The sequence below is a fragment of the Acanthaster planci genome, linkage group LG15, assembly GCF_054643075.1.
Source record: "Acanthaster planci isolate LZ-2023a linkage group LG15, COTS_SCS, whole genome shotgun sequence".
NCBI classification, from domain to species: Eukaryota; Metazoa; Echinodermata; class Asteroidea; order Valvatida; family Acanthasteridae; genus Acanthaster; species Acanthaster planci.
In genome coordinates, this window is record NC_141791.1 from 2,357,818 (window position 1) to 2,379,373 (window position 21,556).

Sequence of the window (21,556 nt, forward strand, 5' to 3'; positions counted from 1 at the left end):
GTGTATTTTAATGGTGGAAAAAAAGAATAACAAAGGTGTGTCTCACACTTGCCTCTCATGCATTTCAGAGCAGTTGGGTGAGAAATCAAGTCTAAAAAAAGTCTAATTTTGGTCAAAATTTCATAAAAATGTAAGGCTAACCCCTTGCAATTTTATGTCAAAATTTTGCAACATGTTTTTTTCTTCAGACATGTATACAAGACGTCTCTTGGTCTTAAGAACACCTTCTTAGTCATCTACAATCGTTTTAAAGAAGTTTGAAGAAAAGTCTAATTTTGGTCAAAATTTCATAAAAATGTAAGGCTAACCCCTTGCAATTTTATTCAATTTTGGGTCAAAATTTTGCAACATGGTTTTTTCTTCAGACATGTATACAAGACATCTCTTGGTCTTTAGAACACCTTCTTAGTCATCTACAATCGTTTTAGAGAAGTTTGAAGAAAAGTCTAATTTTGGTCAAAATTTCATAAAAATGTAAGGCTAACCCCTTGCAATTTTATTCAATTTTAGGTCAAAATTTTGCAACATGGTTTTTTCTTCAGACATGTATACAAGACTTCTCTTGGTCTTTAGAACACATTCTTAGTCATCTACAATTGTTTTAAATAAGTTTGAAGAAAAGTCTAATTTTGGTCAAAATTTCATAAAAATGTAAGGCTAACCCCTTGCAATTTTATTCAATTTTAGGTCAAAATTTTGCAACATGTTTTTTTCTTCAGACATGTATACAAGACATCTCTTGGTCTTTAGAACACCTTCTTAGTCATCTACAATCATTTTAAAGAAGTTTGAAGAAAAGTCTAATTTTGGTCAAAATTTCATAAAAATGTAAGGCTAACCCCTTGCAGTTTTATGTCAAAATTTTGCAACATGTTTTTTTCTTCAGACATGTATACAAGACGTCTTTTGGTCTTAAGAACACCTTCTTAGTCATCTACAATCGTTTTAAAGAAGTTTGAAGAAAAGTCTAATTTTGGTCCAAATTTCATAAAAATGTAAGGCTAACCCCTTGCAATTTTATTCAATTTTAGGTCAAAATTTTGCAACATGGTTTTTTCTTCAGACATGTATACAAGACATCTCTTGGTCTTTAGAACACCTTCTTAGTCATCTACAATCGTTTTAAAGAAGTTTGAAGAAAAGTATAATTTTAGTCAAAATTTAATGAAAATGTAAGGCTAACCCCTTGCAATTTTATTCAATTTTATGTCAAAATTTTGCAACATGTTTTTTTCTTCAGACATGTATACAAGACGTCTCTTGGTCTTAAGAACACCTTCTTAGTCATCTACAATCGTTTTAAAAAAGTTTGAAGAAAAGTCTAATTTTGGTCAAAATTTCATAAAAATGTAAGGCTAACCCCTTGCAATTTTATTCAATTTTGGGTCAAAATTTTGCAACATGGTTTTTTCTTCAGACATGTATACAAGACGTCTCTTGGTCTTAAGAACACCTTCTTAGTCATCTACAATCGTTTTAAAGAAGTTTGAAGAAAAGTCTAATTTTGGTCAAAATTTCATAAAAATGTAAGGCTAACCCCTTGCAATTTTATTCAATTTTGGGTCAAAATTTTGCAACATGGTTTTTTCTTCAGACATGTATACAAGACGTCTCTTGGTCTTTAGAACACCTTCTTAGTCATCTACAATCGTTTTAGAGAAGTTTGAAGAAAAGTCTAATTTTGGTCAAAATTTCATAAAAATGTAAGGCTAACCCCTTGCAATTTTATGTCAAAATTTTGCAACATGTTTTTTTCTTCAGACATGTATACAAGACGTCTCTTGGTCTTTAGAACACATTCTTAGTCATCTACAATTGTTTTAAATAAGTTTGAAGAAAAGTCTAATTTTGGTCAAAATTTCATAAAAATGTAAGGCTAACCCCTTGCAATTTTATTCAATTTTGGGTCAAAATTTTGCAACATGGTTTTTTTCTTCAGACATGTATACAAGACATCTCTTGGTCTTTAGAACACCTTCTTAGTCATCTACAATCGTTTTAGAGAAGTTTGAAGAAAAGTCTAATTTTGGTCAAAATTTCATAAAAATGTAAGGCTAACCCCTTGCAATTTTATTCAATTTTAGGTCAAAATTTTGCAACATGTTTTTTTCTTCAGACATGTATACAAGACGTCTCTTGGTCTTTAGAACACATTCTTAGTCATCTACAATTGTTTTAAATAAGTTTGAAGAAAAGTCTAATTTTGGTCAAAATTTCATAAAAATGTAAGGCTAACCCCTTGCAATTTTATTCAATTTTATGTCAAAATTTTGCAACATGTTTTTTTCTTCAGACATGTATACAAGACGTCTCTTGGTCTTAAGAACACCTTCTTAGTCATCTACAATCGTTTTAAAAAAGTTTGAAGAAAAGTCTAATTTTGGTCAAAATTTCATAAAAATGTAAGGCTAACCCCTTGCAATTTTATTCAATTTTGGGTCAAAATTTTGCAACATGGTTTTTTCTTCAGACATGTATACAAGACGACTCTTGGTCTTAAGAACACCTTCTTAGTCATCTACAATCGTTTTAAAGAAGTTTGAAGAAAAGTCTAATTTTGGTCAAAATTTCATAAAAATGTAAGGCTAACCCCTTGCAATTTTATTCAATTTTAGGTCAAAATTTTGCAACATGTTTTTTTCTTCAGACATGTATACAAGACGTCTCTTGGTCTTTAGAACACCTTCTTATTCATCTACAATCGTTTTAGAGAAGTTTGAAGAAAAGTCTAATTTTGGTCAAAATTTCATAAAAATGTAAGGCTAACCCCTTGCAATTTTATTCAATTTTAGGTCAAAATTTTGCAACATGTTTTTTTCTTCAGACATGTATACAAGACGTCTCTTGGTCTTTAGAACACATTCTTAGTCATCTACAATTGTTTTAAATAAGTTTGAAGAAAAGTCTAATTTTGGTCAAAATTTCATAAAAATGTAAGGCTAACCCCTTGCAATTTTATTCAATTTTGGGTCAAAATTTTGCAACATGTTTTTTTCTTCAGACATGTATACAAGACGTCTCTTGGTCTTTAGAACACATTCTTAGTCATCTACAATTGTTTTAAATAAGTTTGAAGAAAAGTCTAATTTTGGTCAAAATTTCATAAAAATGTAAGGCTAACCCCTTGCAATTTTATTCAATTTTGGGTCAAAATTTTGCAACATGTTTTTTTCTTCAGACATGTATACAAGACGTCTCTTGGTCTTTAGAACACCTTCTTAGTCATCTACAATCGTTTTAAAGAAGTTTGAAGAAAAGTCTAATTTTGGTCAAAATTTCATAAAAATGTAAGGCTAACCCCTTGCAATTTTATTCAATTTTGGGTCAAAATTTTGCAACATGTTTTTTTCTTCAGACATGTATACAAGACATCTCTTGGTCTTTAGAACACCTTCTTATTCATCTACAATCGTTTTAGAGAAGTTTGAAGAAAAGTCTAATTTTGGTCAAAATTTCATAAAAATGTAAGGCTAACCCCTTGCAATTTTATTCAATTTTGGGTCAAAATTTTGCAACATGGTTTTTTTTTCAGACATGTATACAAGACATCTCTTGGTCTTTAGAACACCTTCTTAGTCATCTACAATCGTTTTAGAGAAGTTTGAAGAAAAGTCTAATTTTGGTCCAAATTTCATAAAAATGTAAGGCTAACCCCTTGCAATTTTATGTCAAAATTTTGCAACATGATTTTTTTCTCCTGACGTATACAAGACACCTCTTGGTCTTTAGGACATTTTCCTAAACATCTACAATCATTTTAAAGCAGTTTGAAGAAAAAGCAAGCTGCCCATCTGCAACTTTAATACTGTACCACAAAATTTCAGAAAATGGACGGAATTGTCATAAGATTACGATTCTCGCCCCATGGCCTCTACCAAGACAACACACTGCAAGGCAAGGGGAAAAAAAACGTCAGAAATTGTCACACACTTTTTCTGTTTAGAAATAATATCAACAAAATTGTTCACATGTAGAGAGAGCTTTGTTACCAAACCGACAACTATATCTACGTACTTCTCATCACACAATATGGTCTCTTTTAAATATTCATGACAAAGTCTACATGCAACACATACATTTACATCAAACATACTTCAAAACAGAGTTAAAAAATGTTATCAATATATAAGTCAATTCTTAATTATCATTTTACACAAACCAACTTGTGACGTGTCAAGGTGTCCAATTTAATACTGTAAAATTCTTTGTACCAACGTTTGAGTCGAGTCGGTGATATACAAAACTAAAGATCAGTAATTATTTACAGAATATTACTCAAAGTATATGTATGTTAAAAATCTCACTTATAATACAGTTAATATCTACATTCGTCATCCCTGATAAAGAGGGAAAGACTTGACAAGATTTTTCACTGTAATCTTTGGTATTGGGCAACATACTAAAAAAATACTTTGCGAGATAAATAGATGTTAAATATAGCAGCCATTTTAGAGGGATTTTGCCTCCAGAGACAATAGAGAGTTCCCAATATGACGCTTTTAGCGTCGGTCTGCACACTTCCACGTTTGAAAAGGAGGCTGTATGTGTCAGCTTCAATTCTTAATACGATCAGACGATTGAAAGTAAGGAGTCAAGACACAAAGTACATAACGGTATGTTAAATTCAGACTTTTCAAGCTGCAAATTTTGTGGAAGAGTCTTTCAGGATGACTCGACACGTAAAATCAAAAGAAAAAGTAACAGCAATTTACCGCGAACTAACGAACCTGCGATAGTTCAACACAGAGAGCCTCGGTTTCGATGCGGATATGCGCGCAGACAGCGCTAATGTGAAATCCCTCTATGAATGAATGACTGGTCTCCTCATGCCCATTAAAGATGGGCCGCGTTGAAATCAGGTTTCACCCTAAAAGACCAGGGTTATTTTGGCTCCTCTCACAGCTGGGGGCCCAAGAACTTGCTCGACTTTTTTGAAACTTGGCATGCATGAAAAGAAACTCTTTATCATAACATATTTGAACTTTGAACTCAATCAGACATGTAGCTTAGTTGGTATGGTCATTTGAAATTCAAGGCTACATATGTGCCAACCCGCGTCCATTGAGCACCGCAGTGGGAAGTATACATTTTGGCTGACCCGTCTCGGAAAGATGCGCAACAGCAGTGTGTCTGACATTGCAAAATTGATGTCAAACTGACCGCAAAGAGTTACTCTAAAACTCCTTCAGGCTCAACTCCTGAAAAAAAAAGCATTGTGGAGATATCAGGAAATATGTTGGGGGTTGGATTTCCCCCCTAGCTCTTTTAGGGTTAAAAGAACCATGAACAAATAAGATAAAATGCTGTTTCACCTGTCCAACGAGGAACAGATTCATGACACACACACACTGCAAGACAATAAAAAGCTTCCACCACAGGGATATTTTTCTAAAACAAAACCCAAATTGTAATCTGCTTAGCTGCTCCATAAACAAAGGCCCTTGGCCAAAGGTCGTGGAATCATTCCACAGACACTGTTGCTTAGCAATATCAATGCAGGAACCCAGTGAAAAGCAGTGTGCACCACAGAGGACAACTGGACAGGTTAAACCTGTTCCCACAGGGCAAATATTCTTTCATAAATTGATTGCTGATCAAAATGTCCACGCTTACCAGCTCCTCATTGTCAGCTTCAGATCTGGGACTGAACTTCTCACAGCTCTAGAATGGAGTCAAATAGAAGTTAAATCAATAATTATAGTTCGTGAGGTACGATTTGGTATCTTTATCACTTCATTTGTAGTAGTTCTTCCCGACAGCGTTGTACATCCGCAGGAAGTGCACATGGCCACTGTCAAAGCCCACCATGGCCGTCTGATTGTCTGGCGAGAACGTATAGCAGGTGACCTTGGCCACTTGCAGCATGAATTTGCCGACGGGCTGACCGGTGCCCACTTTGGAGGTGGTCAAGATGCCCTCGGGACCAATGCAGTTCAGCAGGATGCTTTCCAGCTGCTTGTCCAGCGGTTGTCTGGGGTTGATGTAACCGTCTGCTGGCATCACCATCTTGTTATAAGCTCCCTGAATGCAGATGGTCTTCAGGAGTGGTTCCGAGCCGCTGCCAAAGACCTGGACGACAGCCTCGGTGACCTCATCCCCCAGTCTGTGACCGTTGGTCTTCAGGGTGGCACCAGAGACCTTCCGCTGGTAGAACATGATGCACTTGTCCGCAAGGACACCCAGTTGGTGGAACCGGCCCACTGAGTTCTCCAGCTGGTGTTTTCTGAGGACGTTCTGGCGCTGGACGTCCCAGACCAGGAGCTCGGGTGAGCCGTGGTGGTACTCAAGTTTGTCAAAGCGGATGGTGGAGGCCATCATCTGCTCGCTGGTCATCTTGACAGTCAGAGTGACCAGCCGGCTGCATTCGGAATTCAGTGTGGCTGCAGGAACCTGTTGGTATGACAAGAAATTGGAAATACAACAGACTGGCAGATGCCTAAAATGGGACAGTTTCTGACATGTCCTTGAAATTTTAGGTAGGCGGTTTCAAATACGATACAACATCCAAATATAACCCTATAATCAGGCTATGTCCCCAACATCTGGCTGTGGCTTGCAGTATCACAGGCCTCTATAGGGAATGATGCAGCAACTAGCTTGTGGCTTCAGTAAAGCATGCATTTTGTCGGCCACAGCCATTAGATTTGGACCCAGGCTCACGAGGAGGAAGGGAATTCAGTGACAATAATCATCCACATACATTGGGAAGGGGGTAGGGGGTGCAAGGGATGAACCCAACCATTTCAATGAGGGGGGCGGGCACTGGTCCCCCTATGTTGGCAGGTCCCATAAGAGGCGGAGCTTAATGGATTGGTGTATTAATGGCTGACACCTGATGGTCTCAAAGCTGGTCCCCCCCTCCCCTTTGAAAAACTGTTCTGTTGCTGTTGCCCACATACCAGGAAATTAGCACCGTGCTTGAACTCCTTGACGTCCTGGGCGTAGGCCTGGACAGGCGGCAAGATGTCCGGATTCTGCAGCCAGTCCCTCAGGGCCGCGGCTGGCAGGACCTCGTAGAGGTACAGGATGCCTGGACGGTTGGACGTGGTGAAGCAGGAAAGGAGGGCCTGCCGGAAGACGGTGAAGGTGAGGTGTGGGTTCACGTAGGGCAGCAGTCTGAGGACGGAAAGAAAACAGGACATATTAAATCAGTCTGAGGACAGAACGGAAACAGGAAGTTAAAAACAATCAGGACGTGAAGATTAAGTGAGGGTTCACACAAGGCAAGAGTCTGAGGATCGATAGAACATTGGACACTAAAATCGGTCTAAGGGCAGAAAATAACAGGACTTTCCAAAAACTTGAGTATGTGAAGATGAGAAGAGGATTCATTTAAGGTAGCAATCCGAAGACGGAAATACAAAAATCAGTGAGGGGAGAGAGGGAAAACAGGACAATAACAAAAATCAGGACATTAAGATGAGGTATGAGTTTCAAGAGGAAGCAGTCTGGGGACAGCAATCAGAGGACATTAAAATAAGTCTGAGAAAAGAAAAAGGACACTAAGAATTAAGATGTGAGGGTGAGGCAATGATTCCAATAAGAAGCAGTCTAAGCAAACAAAAACAGACATCACGGCAGAGACAGTTGATCTGAATCAAAAATATGTTCATATTCCTGCTTCAATTTACCTGTGTATTCCCTTGATGACCATGTTGTCGGTCCTCAGTGGGGGGCTCTTGAGGTTCCAGATGTCAAAGTCGTTGCCGTTGCAAGAGCCCACGACGAAATTAGCAGATATGCACAACACCTCGCCCGGCTCTGCAAATCACAACATGGTGAACAAAATTACCTGAATTAATCTTAGCTGACAGACAGCTGACACCAGACACGAGCCCAGTTTGGACATACGGACTCCAATTTTTTTTTGGGGGGGGGCCCTACAAGACATTACAGCACTCCACACTGATCGCACTTCCAAAGTGCTCTGATCCATACTCACTGCATGACTCGATGGACTGAAGGTGGTGAGTGACCTTTGGGGGCGTCGTGGTGACACTCCACACCAGGTGATCTTCACTGGGGGAAGAGGACACAGCCAGGCGGCCATCGTCCGAGTAAACACAGCCATCAACAGCTCCGCTGTGATTCTGCAATAAGATGGAAGACATTGGGAAAGTCCCCTTCAGTGCCAGCTAATATGAATATTCATCCATGCTATGAATATTCATGAAGTAACATGTACAGCAATGGTAAGCAGGGAACCAGTCGAAAGCAACAGACATCATGCACCATTTTTGGCTGTTAACCTATGCTTTTGGCTAAGCTGTGGGGGGGGGGAGTTGAATGTTATTCCTACCTCATCCTGTACGGTGATGTGCTTGGTGATACTGGCCGTATCCCAGATCCGGACTGAACAGTCCTGGCTCCCCGTGGCCAGAAGCTGGTCCTCGTTCTGGGTCTCACCAAAGTCTGCTGCAAGCACAGGGCCCTGATGTCCCTGCAAGAGGCACCACTCCACCGTAGGCTGAAGACGAAGGACCTACCCCGTCAGGCAAATAAAAATGGGTGATTATTTACCAGAACATATCTGTCCAGTTTTCAGGGTTGGTAAAGTGTCTTATACTGTAATTCGACCACCAGAATTAGAAGCCATTACTGCAGTGGTGCAACGCTCGTGGACAGGTGGTACAGGCGTGTTCCATGCCTCTTTGACCAAGCTGAAGAACGCGAGTGTGGCGCCACCGCAGTTACAGCGTCTAATCGGATTAGTCTGTAGACAACGGCATGGCATTTTTAGTCTTTGTCTAGTGCCTGACTAAAAAGATAGGTTCAAACTTCTTGCAAGTGTCAAAGCAAAACAACTCCATTGTCGTACCCACAAACATCCAAACTGAGAAAACAAGTGTTTACGAAACGTCTCCACCAATCAGAGCAACCAGAGTGTCCTCTTGTGAAGACCTAAAGTTTACGCAGTAAATACTGAGTACTAGTTAGGACTGAATAAGTCTTTCATTAAAATGAATGACTGTCACAGAGGTGCCTCTAGGTGGTTCTTGTAAAGTCATGTCCAAATCGACTGGCTGCGACTGTAGGGAACACACTAGTCTTTAGGATATGGATTCAGCCACTAGCTAGTGGCTTTTACAGGTTTATAGCCACAGCTGTAACATGTGGACGGGGTCTTGGCTACCCTTGGCCCAATGAAACATCCCCAAGGGGCCTTCAGGACCAAATCTTACCCTCAGGTCATTCTCCCCGCAAAGGGAGGCCACAAAGTCCAAGTTCTTGGAGATGGCGGAGGAACCCGTCTGGCAGGTCAGTGACAGCTTGTGGCCCTGGGCCTTGGTGTTGTTACCCCTGACGGCCCAGCGGTAGGTGCCATTGGGCAGCACGCCCATCAGCCGCTTCCCGTCGCCGGAGAACTGCAGGTTACAGCTATTGAGCTGGGCCTTGAGGTTTTGGGTCTCAAAGTGCTTGGTGTCCTTCACGGTGGGAAAGAAAAACTAGACTATTTACTGAACAAGATGGGTACAGTTTGCAAGTCAAGTTTGAGTGATCTCATTATAGCAAAGTTAGAGGGACCACACAAATTACTTTGTAGCTGAAAAACTAAGAAAAACGTAAGATACAAAGAGAAACTGGGATTCGCAGACTTTGCCCATTTTAATAGGATTTTGTTATCACAGCATTCTTTATATCGAGAGTGGACTGCATATCAATTCTATTTAGCATCTAATCATAACACCTTAAAAAGTTAAACACTTTTGAAGCACTGGGTTCCCTATTTTTTTCCTGGGAGTTGAAAGTACAGTAAAGAATCTTTTAAGAACTACATTTAGAGCAAAAACCAATATAATTGTTCATTTGGTTTAGCTCATGGCAAAATAAAAAAAAATGTTTAAAAGTAGTTTTGAGAAACTTTGCACTCACTGTTTCCTTGGCCATATCCCAGAGGAAGACATCCTTATTGGCAATAGCCAACAACTTTCCACCGGATGCGAAGGATACGGCTTTGGGGCGACACTGAGGTAAACATCAAGAAATGAACCCAAAATGATTCAAAACTGAAAATGTTTCTGAAAGACAGTTGGGTCCAGGTAGGCGGGGGCCATTTTAATTTCAAATACTGAAGATCTCTCGGGGGGAAACCGACCAATCTGGAGTAATTCGGGCATTTTTCAGCAATACCTTGAGTTCTTTTTTCTGCACCAGTTTCCCGTCATTGGTACTGTAGACGTTGAGCCGGCCGAAAGCCACAACATAGATGTGTCGGTTGGTCTTGGGTATGCACACGCTCACTTGCTGCTCCAGCTCTGTGGGTATCTGCAGTACAAACTTACCTACGAGAGAAAAAGGAAACAAAATTCCCTCCATTTGTTCCGTCTTTCTTTGGCCATAACATTGATGGGTGATCCCGACTGCTCTTTCCCAAAGGTTTTCAGCATAGCCACCGACCTACCTTTGGCATGCCCGCCCTGCCCTAGCCCCAGGAAGTTAATGCCGGTCTTCTCCAGGACGGCCAGCCAGTGGCAGTGGGTGGGGAAGGCCATCTTGATGGGGTCGGCCTCGGCCGTGACCTCCAAGGCTCCGCTGGCAACCTGAGGAGAACACAGGCACAGATCACTGGATGGGCTTTAATTTTTGGAAAGTTTGGAAAGATCTAAATATTAGCAATTCCAACAAAACACACTTAAGCTTCCACCACATATGCAAATCCATTCTAGACTTAATCTTAGGACCATAATTCAAAGCAGTTACTGTGATGGTACTGCCTGTAGACATCTGCAACAGGGGTGTACACAACTTGCCGAACTGTGTACAAACTTCAGGTTAATAATGATGAAAGAATTTATATTTTAATTACCGAAAATGGGTCACTTGGGAGACATTCCCATAGGAACGTGCACAAACTTTACTGTCCCATAATTCAATATTCCCTAATCTGATCTGAACCAAACTTTGTAAGTTTTCAATTTAGACCCCAATCTATAATCTCTCAAAATTTGGACTGTAAAACTCGGCCTCCTTCTGGTAGTTGGAGCATTAGGGAGACACTGAAAGGTCTCCCTAATGACCGATGTCTCCCTAAGGTCGAAAAATTTACCACAAAATGTCTCCTAAGTGACCTATTTGGAAATATTTCATAGTGTTTCACATAGTACGTCTCAAAATGCTTCACAAAATGTATTACCAATAATTCATGATTAGTGAGTAAAATGTTTATTAGTACAATATATACAAAATTGTTGAAAATTAAAATCAAGATAGATAAAAATGTTAATGAACTTAGGCGAGTGAAGGACCACAGCAGTAGACCTATTACAGAAGTTATAAAATGAAGATATCAGCTGATTGAAAGAAAACATTGGACACTGTTCCAAGCAATCACTAGGGCCCTGGATGAAACTGGAATGTTGAACGTACCCTCCACACTCGCACCGTGCGGTCGGTGCAGGCCGTGGCAAGATATTTACAGTTAACAGAGAACTGGCAGAGCCTGACCGGCGCCGTGTGGGTCAGGGTCATGATCTCGGCTCGCTTGTTCTGATCCTTGGATAGGTCCAACCAGGTAAACACTGTGGGAACAAACAATAAACAAGTGGAACATTTTGCATTCTTCACTTCTTCTTTTTAAAGATAAATCAAGAACGCGGACTAGGGATTTTTTCGCTTACTGTGTTTCCCTCTCACGGCCAGGTACTCCTTAGCCACTGCTGAGCAGGTAGAGGAGTCAGGCTCATTCAGTGCCTGCTGGCAGATCAGCTCCGGGTGTCTCTGGATGATACTAACGTTGGAGCGTACCATGCGATAGAAGTCCTTCAGCTTGGTGTTCACCGACTCGCTCTTGTCGGCAGACTGTGGAAAACGACGGAGAGAATTGTAAAGTGGATCAGAGGAATTCTCCGGGTTTTTTGCAGGGGGGGGCAGGCAATGGGACACCAAATTTCCACCCTTATAAAAAGTAAATTTATTCGTCTGAGCTGTTTCTGTTTCCTTGAAATGAGATCTGAGTATGACTGACCTCCGCCAACTCCAGAAGAAGTTTGTAGATGCGTCCTGTCCGACATTTTGCCTCTACCCAGGGTATTGAACACATCTCCTGTGACATGAATAAAAAAATCATCCCTACAGTAAGTGGATATCTCATCCATATTCTATAACAACGCTATGAAAGCATGCATAATGCCCGGTTAACCGTCTGGTGCTTTCCTATTCTACCAAGTGACCAATCCAGATACTGGTTATATATAAAATGAACACATAAAGACAAAGATTCCATCTTTTGATTGGTTGAGGGTGCATTGCACAAATCAATGAGGATTCTGGGGAGAAAAATCACTAATAGATGACAGAGAAATTTGCAACGGCAAATATACAAGTTTGGCCATTGCGACAACTCACCATCTCGCATTCCTCCCAGAGGTTGCCCCGTACCAGGTGCCGCGGTAGCTCCGTCAGCTTCCTGAGGTTCCAGTGGATGGTCTTGGGCTTCGTGGTGCTGCTCACATCGGTGAAGGACCGCTGCTGGCAGGCCGAGGCGGAGTTCAGAATCATGGGCTGGGATTGGACGCGGCGGTGGGCCACGGCCAGCTTGCCCGAGTCCTTCTCCGTGTAGGGCTTGGGGGTATCGGCCCATCTATCAAAAACAAAACTCCTCCTGCTGAACTTTCTTTTTATTTGAATTATCTCTAGATGACAAATAAAGGGTTCTTCAGCTCTCAAATGTAGGTGAGAAGACAAGATTATGAGAGATATAAGGCACATGTGTCCATAGGCAAGACACGCTGCTGTTACAAATTGCTTCTCCCTACCCATGAGTACTGGTACCTCTGATATAATATCAAACTGCGGACTTGCCAGGGGGCTAAGATGATTTCAAAAATGACTTGTGGCATCAAAAACAGGCATAAAGACCACGTTGCATCTCGTAAACCAACATTGCAGCGTGTACTTTATGAATACAAATTACTACCTGAGTCTCTGATTCTATCTTGGGGGCACTGTTGGTATGAGCCCCTGCACTTACCGCCCCAAGAAGTACATGGCCAGAGCTTGGTGTAGCAAAGGCCCTGACTCCCCCAGGTACATCTGTCTAGCCGTCTCATAAAACAGCCTGTGATACCAACGGTAGACCACTGAGTTATCCACGCCGCCTTCCACTAAGTAGTCACCTGAAATACCACAAAAATGCCACTCTGATTACAGTGCTGCTAGTGACCACCCCATCAGTCAATAGTTGGATGACAGTGACTGGCACTTCACATGGAAGGTTCATAAATTGGCACTAGAGCCCAAACTGTCAGTCAATATTTGTAGACTGACTGGCAAACATAACATTATCTTCTGAGGTGATACTGTAACCAAAGGAGGGTTTATTTCCCTGGTTGCGAGGGCAAGAACTAGTGCCTTCCTTGTCAGTCAGTAGTGGTATATGGCATGGGTGCCTCACCTAAGTCTAGCCGGAGTCGGGTCCACAGCAACGGGGGCAGCCTCCTGATGGGTGGAATGTGATACTGGAAGACATCGTCTAGCACGACGTCGTCACATGACAGCACATCGATCAGCTCGCTGGCCGACAGACCAGAGGTGGAAGCAGTCAGGTAGCCTAGGGCATGGCGCACAAAGATCTCACCATGTTTGACTTCCAACCTGTCAAAACAGAAATACACTGAAATTCAGGAAACTGATCTGAACTCTAGAATACATATCGGGTCGAAATTGAAAAAAGCAGATTACGTTAACACCTGAAGCACCTTGGCAAGCAGTCACTAGTCTGAAAACAGCTTCTATTGGTGATAAAGTCAGAGACTGGCTGGCATATGTCAAGGTAATGTCTTGGCTTGATGAGCTTTGGGATCATGGTGGGACAAGTTGGAGCAATGACCATTTGTCACCCGTTGGTTGATTTTCTCTGGTAACCTCTGCATAAAAAGTATCCTGACTACCAGTCATAATTGACAAGGGGTTGACAAATGGTAATCGCTTTTCGTAAACTTACTGTTTGAACAGCTGCCTGATGAGGCCTGGTGTGCTGTCCGCCAGACGGCACTCCTCCATCGGCGTGTAAGAACGCCAACGCATGGCGATGTCGCAGGCCAGCCGGGTGAACAGTGGAGTCGGGTCATTGTCATGGTGGGCATTCAGCACCAGACTTTTCTGGTCTGGTTGCAGCCTCCTGCCGGCCTTGTTCAGCATCATATCGATCAGGCTATTCTGGTCCTGCTCGTCTAGTCTCAAGACTTCGAGATAGGACTCCTCATGCTGTGAGAAAAATTACACCATGGAAACACATTACACAGTGACTTGATCTAAAATACATTCATGTTGACAAAACAATCCTGAAAATGTTGATTATCTAAACTCTGTCCATGTTACCTTGACAAGGTTTTTCATGGCGGACAGGGCACCCCCAGCATTGGGTCGGATCGTCACGATGAGATGTACATGCTTGGGCAGGACAGACCTTAGCCAATGGAGGTCGCGACCTTCGTTCTCGTTACTGAGCTGATCCAAGGAATCCAAAAAGATCACTGCAAACAAGACGATAGACGTAGAAAACTTCATTTAATGGTTGAACGCAAAAAACAGTATGGAAAGCACATCGTATCCAATTGCTCTGAAGAAAGAAAGGCAATTGTGCAATAAAAGCAATGTTTCTGTCCTAAAATTATGTCTACTGACTGAAGGGCTTCTCTGCAGTTGCTCTGCCTAGTAGATCATGAAACTTGGCCTCAAGGAGTCTGTACTCAGTCGGCACTGAATCTTGGTCCAAATTCAGGCAGTAACTCAGCTAGAGAAAACGAGAGAGAGAGAACAAAAACCCATAAGCATGAATATCAAGTTACAAAACTCAAGAGAAGCTATGCATTATGAACAGGGTGGGGTGAAAGGTCACAGGGTACCAATGCAAGATGCTTACTTGTAAACAGATGAAGTAGAGCAGATCTCGGATGTTGGAGGAGTGCGGCGTACTGGCAATGAAACGCATCAGATGAACAGGTCTGTAATTCAGAGGTAATTATAAAATGTATACTTCAAAAAAGATGACAAATACTGACTGTCGTCTTAACCCGTTTGTTGAAGGCAATCTCTCCACTTGCGAGGTCTTCTGAGAAAATATGGGACTTGGCTCCAAAAACTAAGAGCTTGGAAGATCTTCTGGCACATTAAAATTTGGCCTGAAAATAGAAGGGCTTCTTTATTACTTTACTGCCCGTAATGCGGGTCCAATAGTTAATCAATACAAGGTGTCATGTGGAGCTAAAATAACCTTGCACACCAGGGGATTCCTGGGATGTAAACCTACCTCCCTATTTCACATCCCTTCCAAGATTCCAGGGATCGACTGATGACCTTGGCCAGCAGAGAGGACTTACCACTGCCCCCACAGCCGTGAACCACAAAGGGCTATAAAGAAGAAACATCAGTAAAATGATTGGAAAACACTTCACTTTACCATCTATCTCACACAACATAACAGGCACGTTAGACTTTGTTTCCTAAATTTTTTTAATATTAAACAGTTTCCGAATAATAAGTCTCAGCGTTTTCAATGAAGTATAAGAAAACCTTTTTGTTTTCGACCGTCAGGAAGGAAAAAATACTCCAGTTCTGAAAAGAGACGGAAAAATGGAAAAAAGAGCCTCCAAACTTGTCAAGGAGGGACGGGCCAATCCAATCAACAGTGACAACAAGGGTCACAGGAAGACAACGGCGAGAAAAGATCATGTGACAAAGGGTCTCACAGCCTTGGGCGGGAGGGTCAAAGACAGGATGTCTGTGGGTACGAGCTTACTCTTTCGCCGTGCGGCCGCTTCAAGTATGCCATCAAGCTCCCGATCAACCTCTCTCGTCCGGCAAAGAAGTCCGCCCGCTCGCGGCAGAAGATGCTGTGACTGATGACCTCGGTGTAAAGAGAATCATCCAAGGCACTCGCTAAGGACAACGCACCTGATATAAACATAAACAAAAAGGGCTTGTTTACAGTCTAGTCAAGTCAGACGAGTTTCTGATTTCATAGACTACAAGATTCTGTCCATTTAGACTATCACAGAAATATGAACCTGATCTCATATTGAAACTTGATCTAAAATAAACTGCGAATGGAAAGGAAAGGCTTGTGTTTTGAATGGGAAACTAAACACTCGTTGAAAAATTGCTGTCTTACCCTGATGGACTGATTTCACGAGGTAATGGCAGAATTGATCCAGAAAATTTCGCAGGTGGTCCTTGTTCCTGTCGTCTTTAAACATGGCCTCTGCGGTCGGCAGAAAGTGGAGGCTATATCTGGAGGGAACATGTCGGATTACAGATCTTCGTTTGAAGAAAAAACACTTTGTACGAGAATAGAGGAATTCTGCAAAGCAGACAATTTAAGCTGGAGCTTGCAGTTGAAGCCGACGTCAGAAAAAAAACACATTAAAAATGATCCTTTGGACTTTTCACACAAGTCTGTCTTGCCAGTTGCTGTTATTTTAAGAAGTATCAGTTTGCAACCAAGATGACTTTTTAAACTGAAAGCATCTGCTTTTCGTTTCAATTCAATTTAATTCCAGTTATATCCTCCTCGTGACAAAATGTAAGTAGTAACAATGTATGAGATAACAGGCCACTGGAGGACGCATGCCATTACACGAAATAAACAAGGCAATACAAAAGAAACGACAAAATACAAACAGGGAAAACATTACATACAAAATGAGCATCAAATGCAAATAATAATGAACGACAGGGCTACAGCATCAAACTAGGACCCTGGAGACTGGGACGCATGAAATCTATTGCATAAGATAACATTTAAGTTTTCGGTTGAAAGTGTTATGCGATTTGATGACTACAGGCATAACATGGCAATCATCGACTGTTCAGGAAAAGTAGCTCAGCTGGATCAAGATCAGGGATGACAAAAGGTCAATGACCTGATAAGGCTAATTCCTCACTGTGAATAAGAGTTGACTTGGTGTGATGAGACAGTCTTTAAATGAAACAAGTGACAAGGATTTCTCACTTCTCAATGCGATCACTGCTGACCGTGTTGGCGATGCTCTCCGACAGGTTGTCCAGCTTCATGGCTGCCTCCGCATCCACCCGTCCCCCGTCCCAGTCAACGTAGCCCGAGGCGCCCTCCGCCCGGAGGCTGAAGCCCGCGAAGGCCCGGCGGAAGAACTGGAAGCGGCAGTGGCCGGCCGGGTGGCTGCCCTGGATGGCCTTGGCAATCTCCCCCTCCGTGATGGAGCGCAGGATCTCCTGCCGCAAGCTGGGGTCCTGGACCACCTGCTTGACGGCAGCAAAGAAGGCCATCCGCATGGTGCAGAACTCTGCCCACCAGCCATCCCTCTGCCTGGCATCCTCGTTATGCTTGGGAAACTTCCAGACAATTGGCTGCATGACGTACTCACAGTCTGTGATTGACACATTCCAGAGTAAAATTCATAAGAAAGAAACTCCTATCACGAGAAAGTTGCACAAGTTGCAAATTTTCATCAACAGATGACTGCCGCCAAAAGCCAGGCTCTAGAATTCGGTAATACAGTACAGTTTTCCACAGGCAGTTCTTTATCAATGCAAAGGAGCTTTCTCAACTTAATACAGAGTAAAACCACCGATTTGAAAAACCTACTACAAGGAGTATTTTGCAAAGATTGAGTAATTATGTTTGATTTAATGACAATGAACAAATGTCAAAATTTCAGAGACTAAAACCAAGACAGGGGGTTCCAAACCATGTGCAGGTACAGTGCACAAATAAAGGGCAAGCTTTCTGAAAGTACACCTTTCTACATGTACAACGGAGGGGTCATCTTTCATATTTCTCACCAACAGAGTTGGTGTCCAGCCGAAACCACTCCTTGAGGAGTCTCAACGCTTCCACCTTCGAGCTGTCTGTCTCCGCTTGGCGTTCGATGTACCCGATGATTGGCTCAAATACGGACTGAGACACGCGGTACGGGATGGGCCGGTACCCGTACTTCTGGCCCAGGATGCACACGAAAAACGGTCCCACGGAATTCTCCCTGGAATCGAAGCCGAAAAGCATGACATGCAGATTTTCAGGATTTTATGATATCTAGCAAGATGCCTTTGTTATCTTAACCAACAGTGACGTCAGTACAGATTTGTTGGTGAGTGTGCAGGAGTATCTGACTAATCATTATCAAAATCACGGCTTGCGCATGTTTGCACAGTCTAAATAAAGGTTAGGTAAGATTATGGATCTGTGCAGTAATAAAACTCGGCTTAAAGTCATAAATGGCATGTGTCCAAGGGCATGTGTCAACAATCACCAAGTTACACACATTCAGATGAAATTTTTGTCTAAACACATGAATTCTGCTTCCTGACATTTGCTGTGAGGAGCTTGGTGACATCAAGTCTAGATTCCAGCTCTGTAAAATTTTAGAATTTACCACACTTTTCTGTTTTAATCTGAGTGAGGAAAAGTCCTACCTGCATCTTTCCACTTCGTCCAGACAGATCTCGCTGGCCTGGTGGGCATCACATACAGTCTGCCGTATCCCCCACCGCATGTCTACAGGATTGAAGGACAGGCCAATCAGCCTGGCGTACTCCCTGACAAACGGATACACGTCCTCCATGAGCAGGTTCCTCTCCAGCTTCATATCGGTAAAGGTAGAGCTGATGAAGACCCAAACCTCCCGGGCGTTGCGCTTGAGGTGCGGCCCGGCTGCCTCCCCCTGCATCACCGAGCGGTAGTCCATCCCGCCGGCCCCAGCCCCTGCCCCGCCCTGCCGTGCCTGGCTCCGCTCCTCCTCCAGTGTCTCCTGGGCCTGAAGGAGGAGCGTCTTCCACGGTTCCCGCTCTCCGCGGCTGTTTTTCCACAGGTGGCCTGCCTGGCCCCCCTGCATGCGCAACACTGCCATGTGGGTGGCTCGGATGTTGCCAAACTTCTGCCACGACTTGTAGCGGCTCTTGGAGGGCACGGGGAGGGCCAGCCCCGTCTGGCCCATGGTCACTGCACCGTTACCCATTACTTCAGTGTCAAGCTTTGCTACAACATCGCTAATCAGTATTCCAGCACAAATAAATCATCCTGTAGATGTTGGAAGGCAACTGCTGTGCAAACTGACTAACAGTCTTCATGACAGCAGATTATTTCCATTGTTAAGCTTCCAATATGCACGCTGCAATGCAGTTCATCTTTAACAAACTTGCAAAAAGATCGGGTCCAGTGGAAGACGGCAAGTACATGTACACACAATCTAGGCAAAAAAAAATAGTGCACCACATTACTCCAGAAAAATTACACTAATATCATGGCACGCTTCCTTCCACTGTTCCAGCACTCGGCATCAAATTTTCTTCAAACACCAAGATAAAATTAATTTCTATAAACGTCATGTTGTCATCTAGATAGCATTGTGGGCCAACAGGTGGACTACAACCCAGGAATGTTGTTTGCAAATTTATCTTGTCTACCCTTCAAAGAGCAAAGTCAATAAAGTAATGGAGAACTATTTGTAAGCACCTACGTAACAGAGATACTACGGAGATACAGTTGCAAACAGCAATACTACAAACACTATTAAAGAAAGTGTTGGACTGCCATTTTCCTTTAATCGCCGTATTTGTTGGCATGGGATTACACTGTATAAGAATCTCCTTTCCTTTGCCCTGGCTAATGCTGTAAATTGTCCAGTGAGGCAGCTGCTGGCAGCAATACTCATGAATAATTCATGATGCGACAATCGGCTGATTATGACCCTGTGACAGTTGTATTGTGGATTGTACGGCTTCGGAGGGGTCAGGATTTAGGAACGTGCATGTACATGTATGGTGTAGTTGCCAGGGGATTTTTCTTGGGGATTAGTTGCGTGATTTGAGCACTGAAGACTCTTTCTTTCGGGGGGGTTGATCCAGAACCATTTTTTGCAGGGGGGGAGAGGAGGGGCAAACTCATTTGTGGGGGCAACAATTTCAGAAATGTTTTCATGTAACCTTGCTTGCTTGTCGAATACCGTATTTTTACTTGTACTAAGCTTTGGAATATGATACTAAACAAAATCTTGGGATTTTAATCTGGGGCAAAAATCAGTTTTTAACATCCAAGTTAATTGTTGGTGAAAATAACCAGGAATTTATTCACTTAAAGAATACCTAAAAACTGGACAGAAATTCCTCAGAGCATTACTTCCTGCTGTAGGCCTATAGTAGCTGGATTCATGGACCCAGACATTGGTGGCACTATTCCTGATAGGCCCAATGCTATTTCTAATATTTTTTGTGACCATCGTATTTGACCTTGATAAATACCGAAAGGGTACTTGTATTAAAAATGAGAATGTGCAGATTTGCAGAATCTACGGACATTACTTAACTTTAAAAACTTTGAATCTGCGGTAATCCTTTTGGCCAAAAATATTTATTCCTACCTCCATGATTCGACCCACAAAATGACATGGCAACGTTCACAGAAATCCCAATTTCAGAAAAATAGGCCTATTACTGAATATACTTAAATGTACCTTGACTTTATTTTTGCATCGTACCTGCGGTACATGTTGGACTAGATTTGCATTAAAGAAGAAAACTGAAATGTGGTTATTATGACTAATTACCTTGCACATTATCAGCTCAAATCCACTGTTGCGGTGAGGGAAGAGGGGTGCTGAGAGCCCCCTAGGGTTGGGAGAAATCCTAATTCACTCCCCTTCCTACAAATTCCAGTTCCACAATATGAGATACAGATATTTGAAATTGCATGTTATTTCTCAGTAAATATTTTAAAGGTCATCGAAACATGCACATAGCTGAGTTTAACATAACTTCCGTTCTGCAAGGTGGGAGATTTAGGCCTGTCATTTGAAAGCAACTTCAAAGCCTTCTAATCAAGGTAAAACATATTGAGATAAAATGGGGCCGAGTACAACTTTGACCTTTACGCACCACAAAAACCATGACCAAAAAAAAATTGTCTTCTGAACGATGTTCTGGCGGCTCCAACGTTTCGTAACACCAATATTAGTTACCATGAAAATACCTGGTGCGTGATTGTACGTACATGTGGGCCTAGCTTTTCTGAGCGAGGCGGTCTAATCACGGAGGAAGGAAGAAGTTAAGTTCCACAAACCACTATTTCCAAACAGCTAACTTACAATTAGCCTATTTAGTAGGCCTACATGTGTACCCAGACTTACCTGGATCGCTACACAATACCGCTAATCACGAACACAATATTCGAACTTGCCAAGTACAAAGCAGCAACTTCATTTCGCCATAAACGACCATGGCACAGCTCTCATATTACTCTACATGCTGCAAACCAGACACCGGTGTTTTCTATGAGCAAACAAACTGAGAATTTCCGCGTTATCGATCTCGTCCTTCTCACGTGTGTATATTTAGTTTCGTGCGTCCTCGGTTTCCAACATGGTGACAAACCTGTTGTACGGCAACGTGGTACTGCGCATGTGCGGATCAATTATTGGCCGGAGTTCTACTGATTTGAGCCACGGCGCGTTATGTAATCGGCTGCTATAATTGGAACATGGCAGCGGGCAATCGTTGCAAGTAAGTCAAGTAACGATTGCAAATTAATCAGTGATTGGTTTTAAAGTGTTGCTTGTCTATTCCTGTCGACTCAGCTAGCAATGGG

At 42.3% G+C, this 21,556-nt stretch overlaps 1 protein-coding gene across 2 annotated transcripts; it reads right to left on the minus strand.

Moving 5' to 3' along the window:
• Nucleotides 1-273: 273 nt before the first annotated feature.
• LOC110974653 (telomerase protein component 1-like) lies at nucleotides 274-21,338 on the minus strand. 2 transcript variants are annotated; one of them, XR_015427841.1, is made up of 27 exons: nucleotides 21,099-21,338; nucleotides 18,391-19,163; nucleotides 17,761-17,957; nucleotides 16,952-17,345; nucleotides 16,112-16,230; nucleotides 15,740-15,894; nucleotides 15,251-15,351; nucleotides 14,864-14,945; nucleotides 14,626-14,734; nucleotides 14,320-14,474; nucleotides 13,943-14,205; nucleotides 13,394-13,593; nucleotides 12,971-13,115; nucleotides 12,346-12,580; nucleotides 11,966-12,043; nucleotides 11,619-11,799; nucleotides 11,368-11,519; nucleotides 10,403-10,541; nucleotides 10,132-10,283; nucleotides 9,874-9,966; nucleotides 9,183-9,425; nucleotides 8,300-8,482; nucleotides 7,943-8,090; nucleotides 7,632-7,761; nucleotides 6,900-7,116; nucleotides 5,614-6,390; nucleotides 274-5,198 (listed from the first exon to the last, which is right to left on the minus strand). XR_015427841.1 is itself a non-coding variant. In XM_022226459.2 (26 exons), exons 2-26 carry the CDS (start codon nucleotides 18,930-18,932, stop codon nucleotides 5,734-5,736), a joined length of 5,070 nt encoding a protein of 1,689 aa, XP_022082151.2. In that variant the 5' UTR covers nucleotides 18,933-19,163; nucleotides 21,099-21,338; the 3' UTR covers nucleotides 274-5,733. The 2 variants fall into 2 exon arrangements, 1 of the variants encoding a protein (XP_022082151.2); XM_022226459.2 differs by having other exon boundaries at nucleotides 274-6,390.
• Nucleotides 21,339-21,556: the final 218 nt, after the last annotated feature.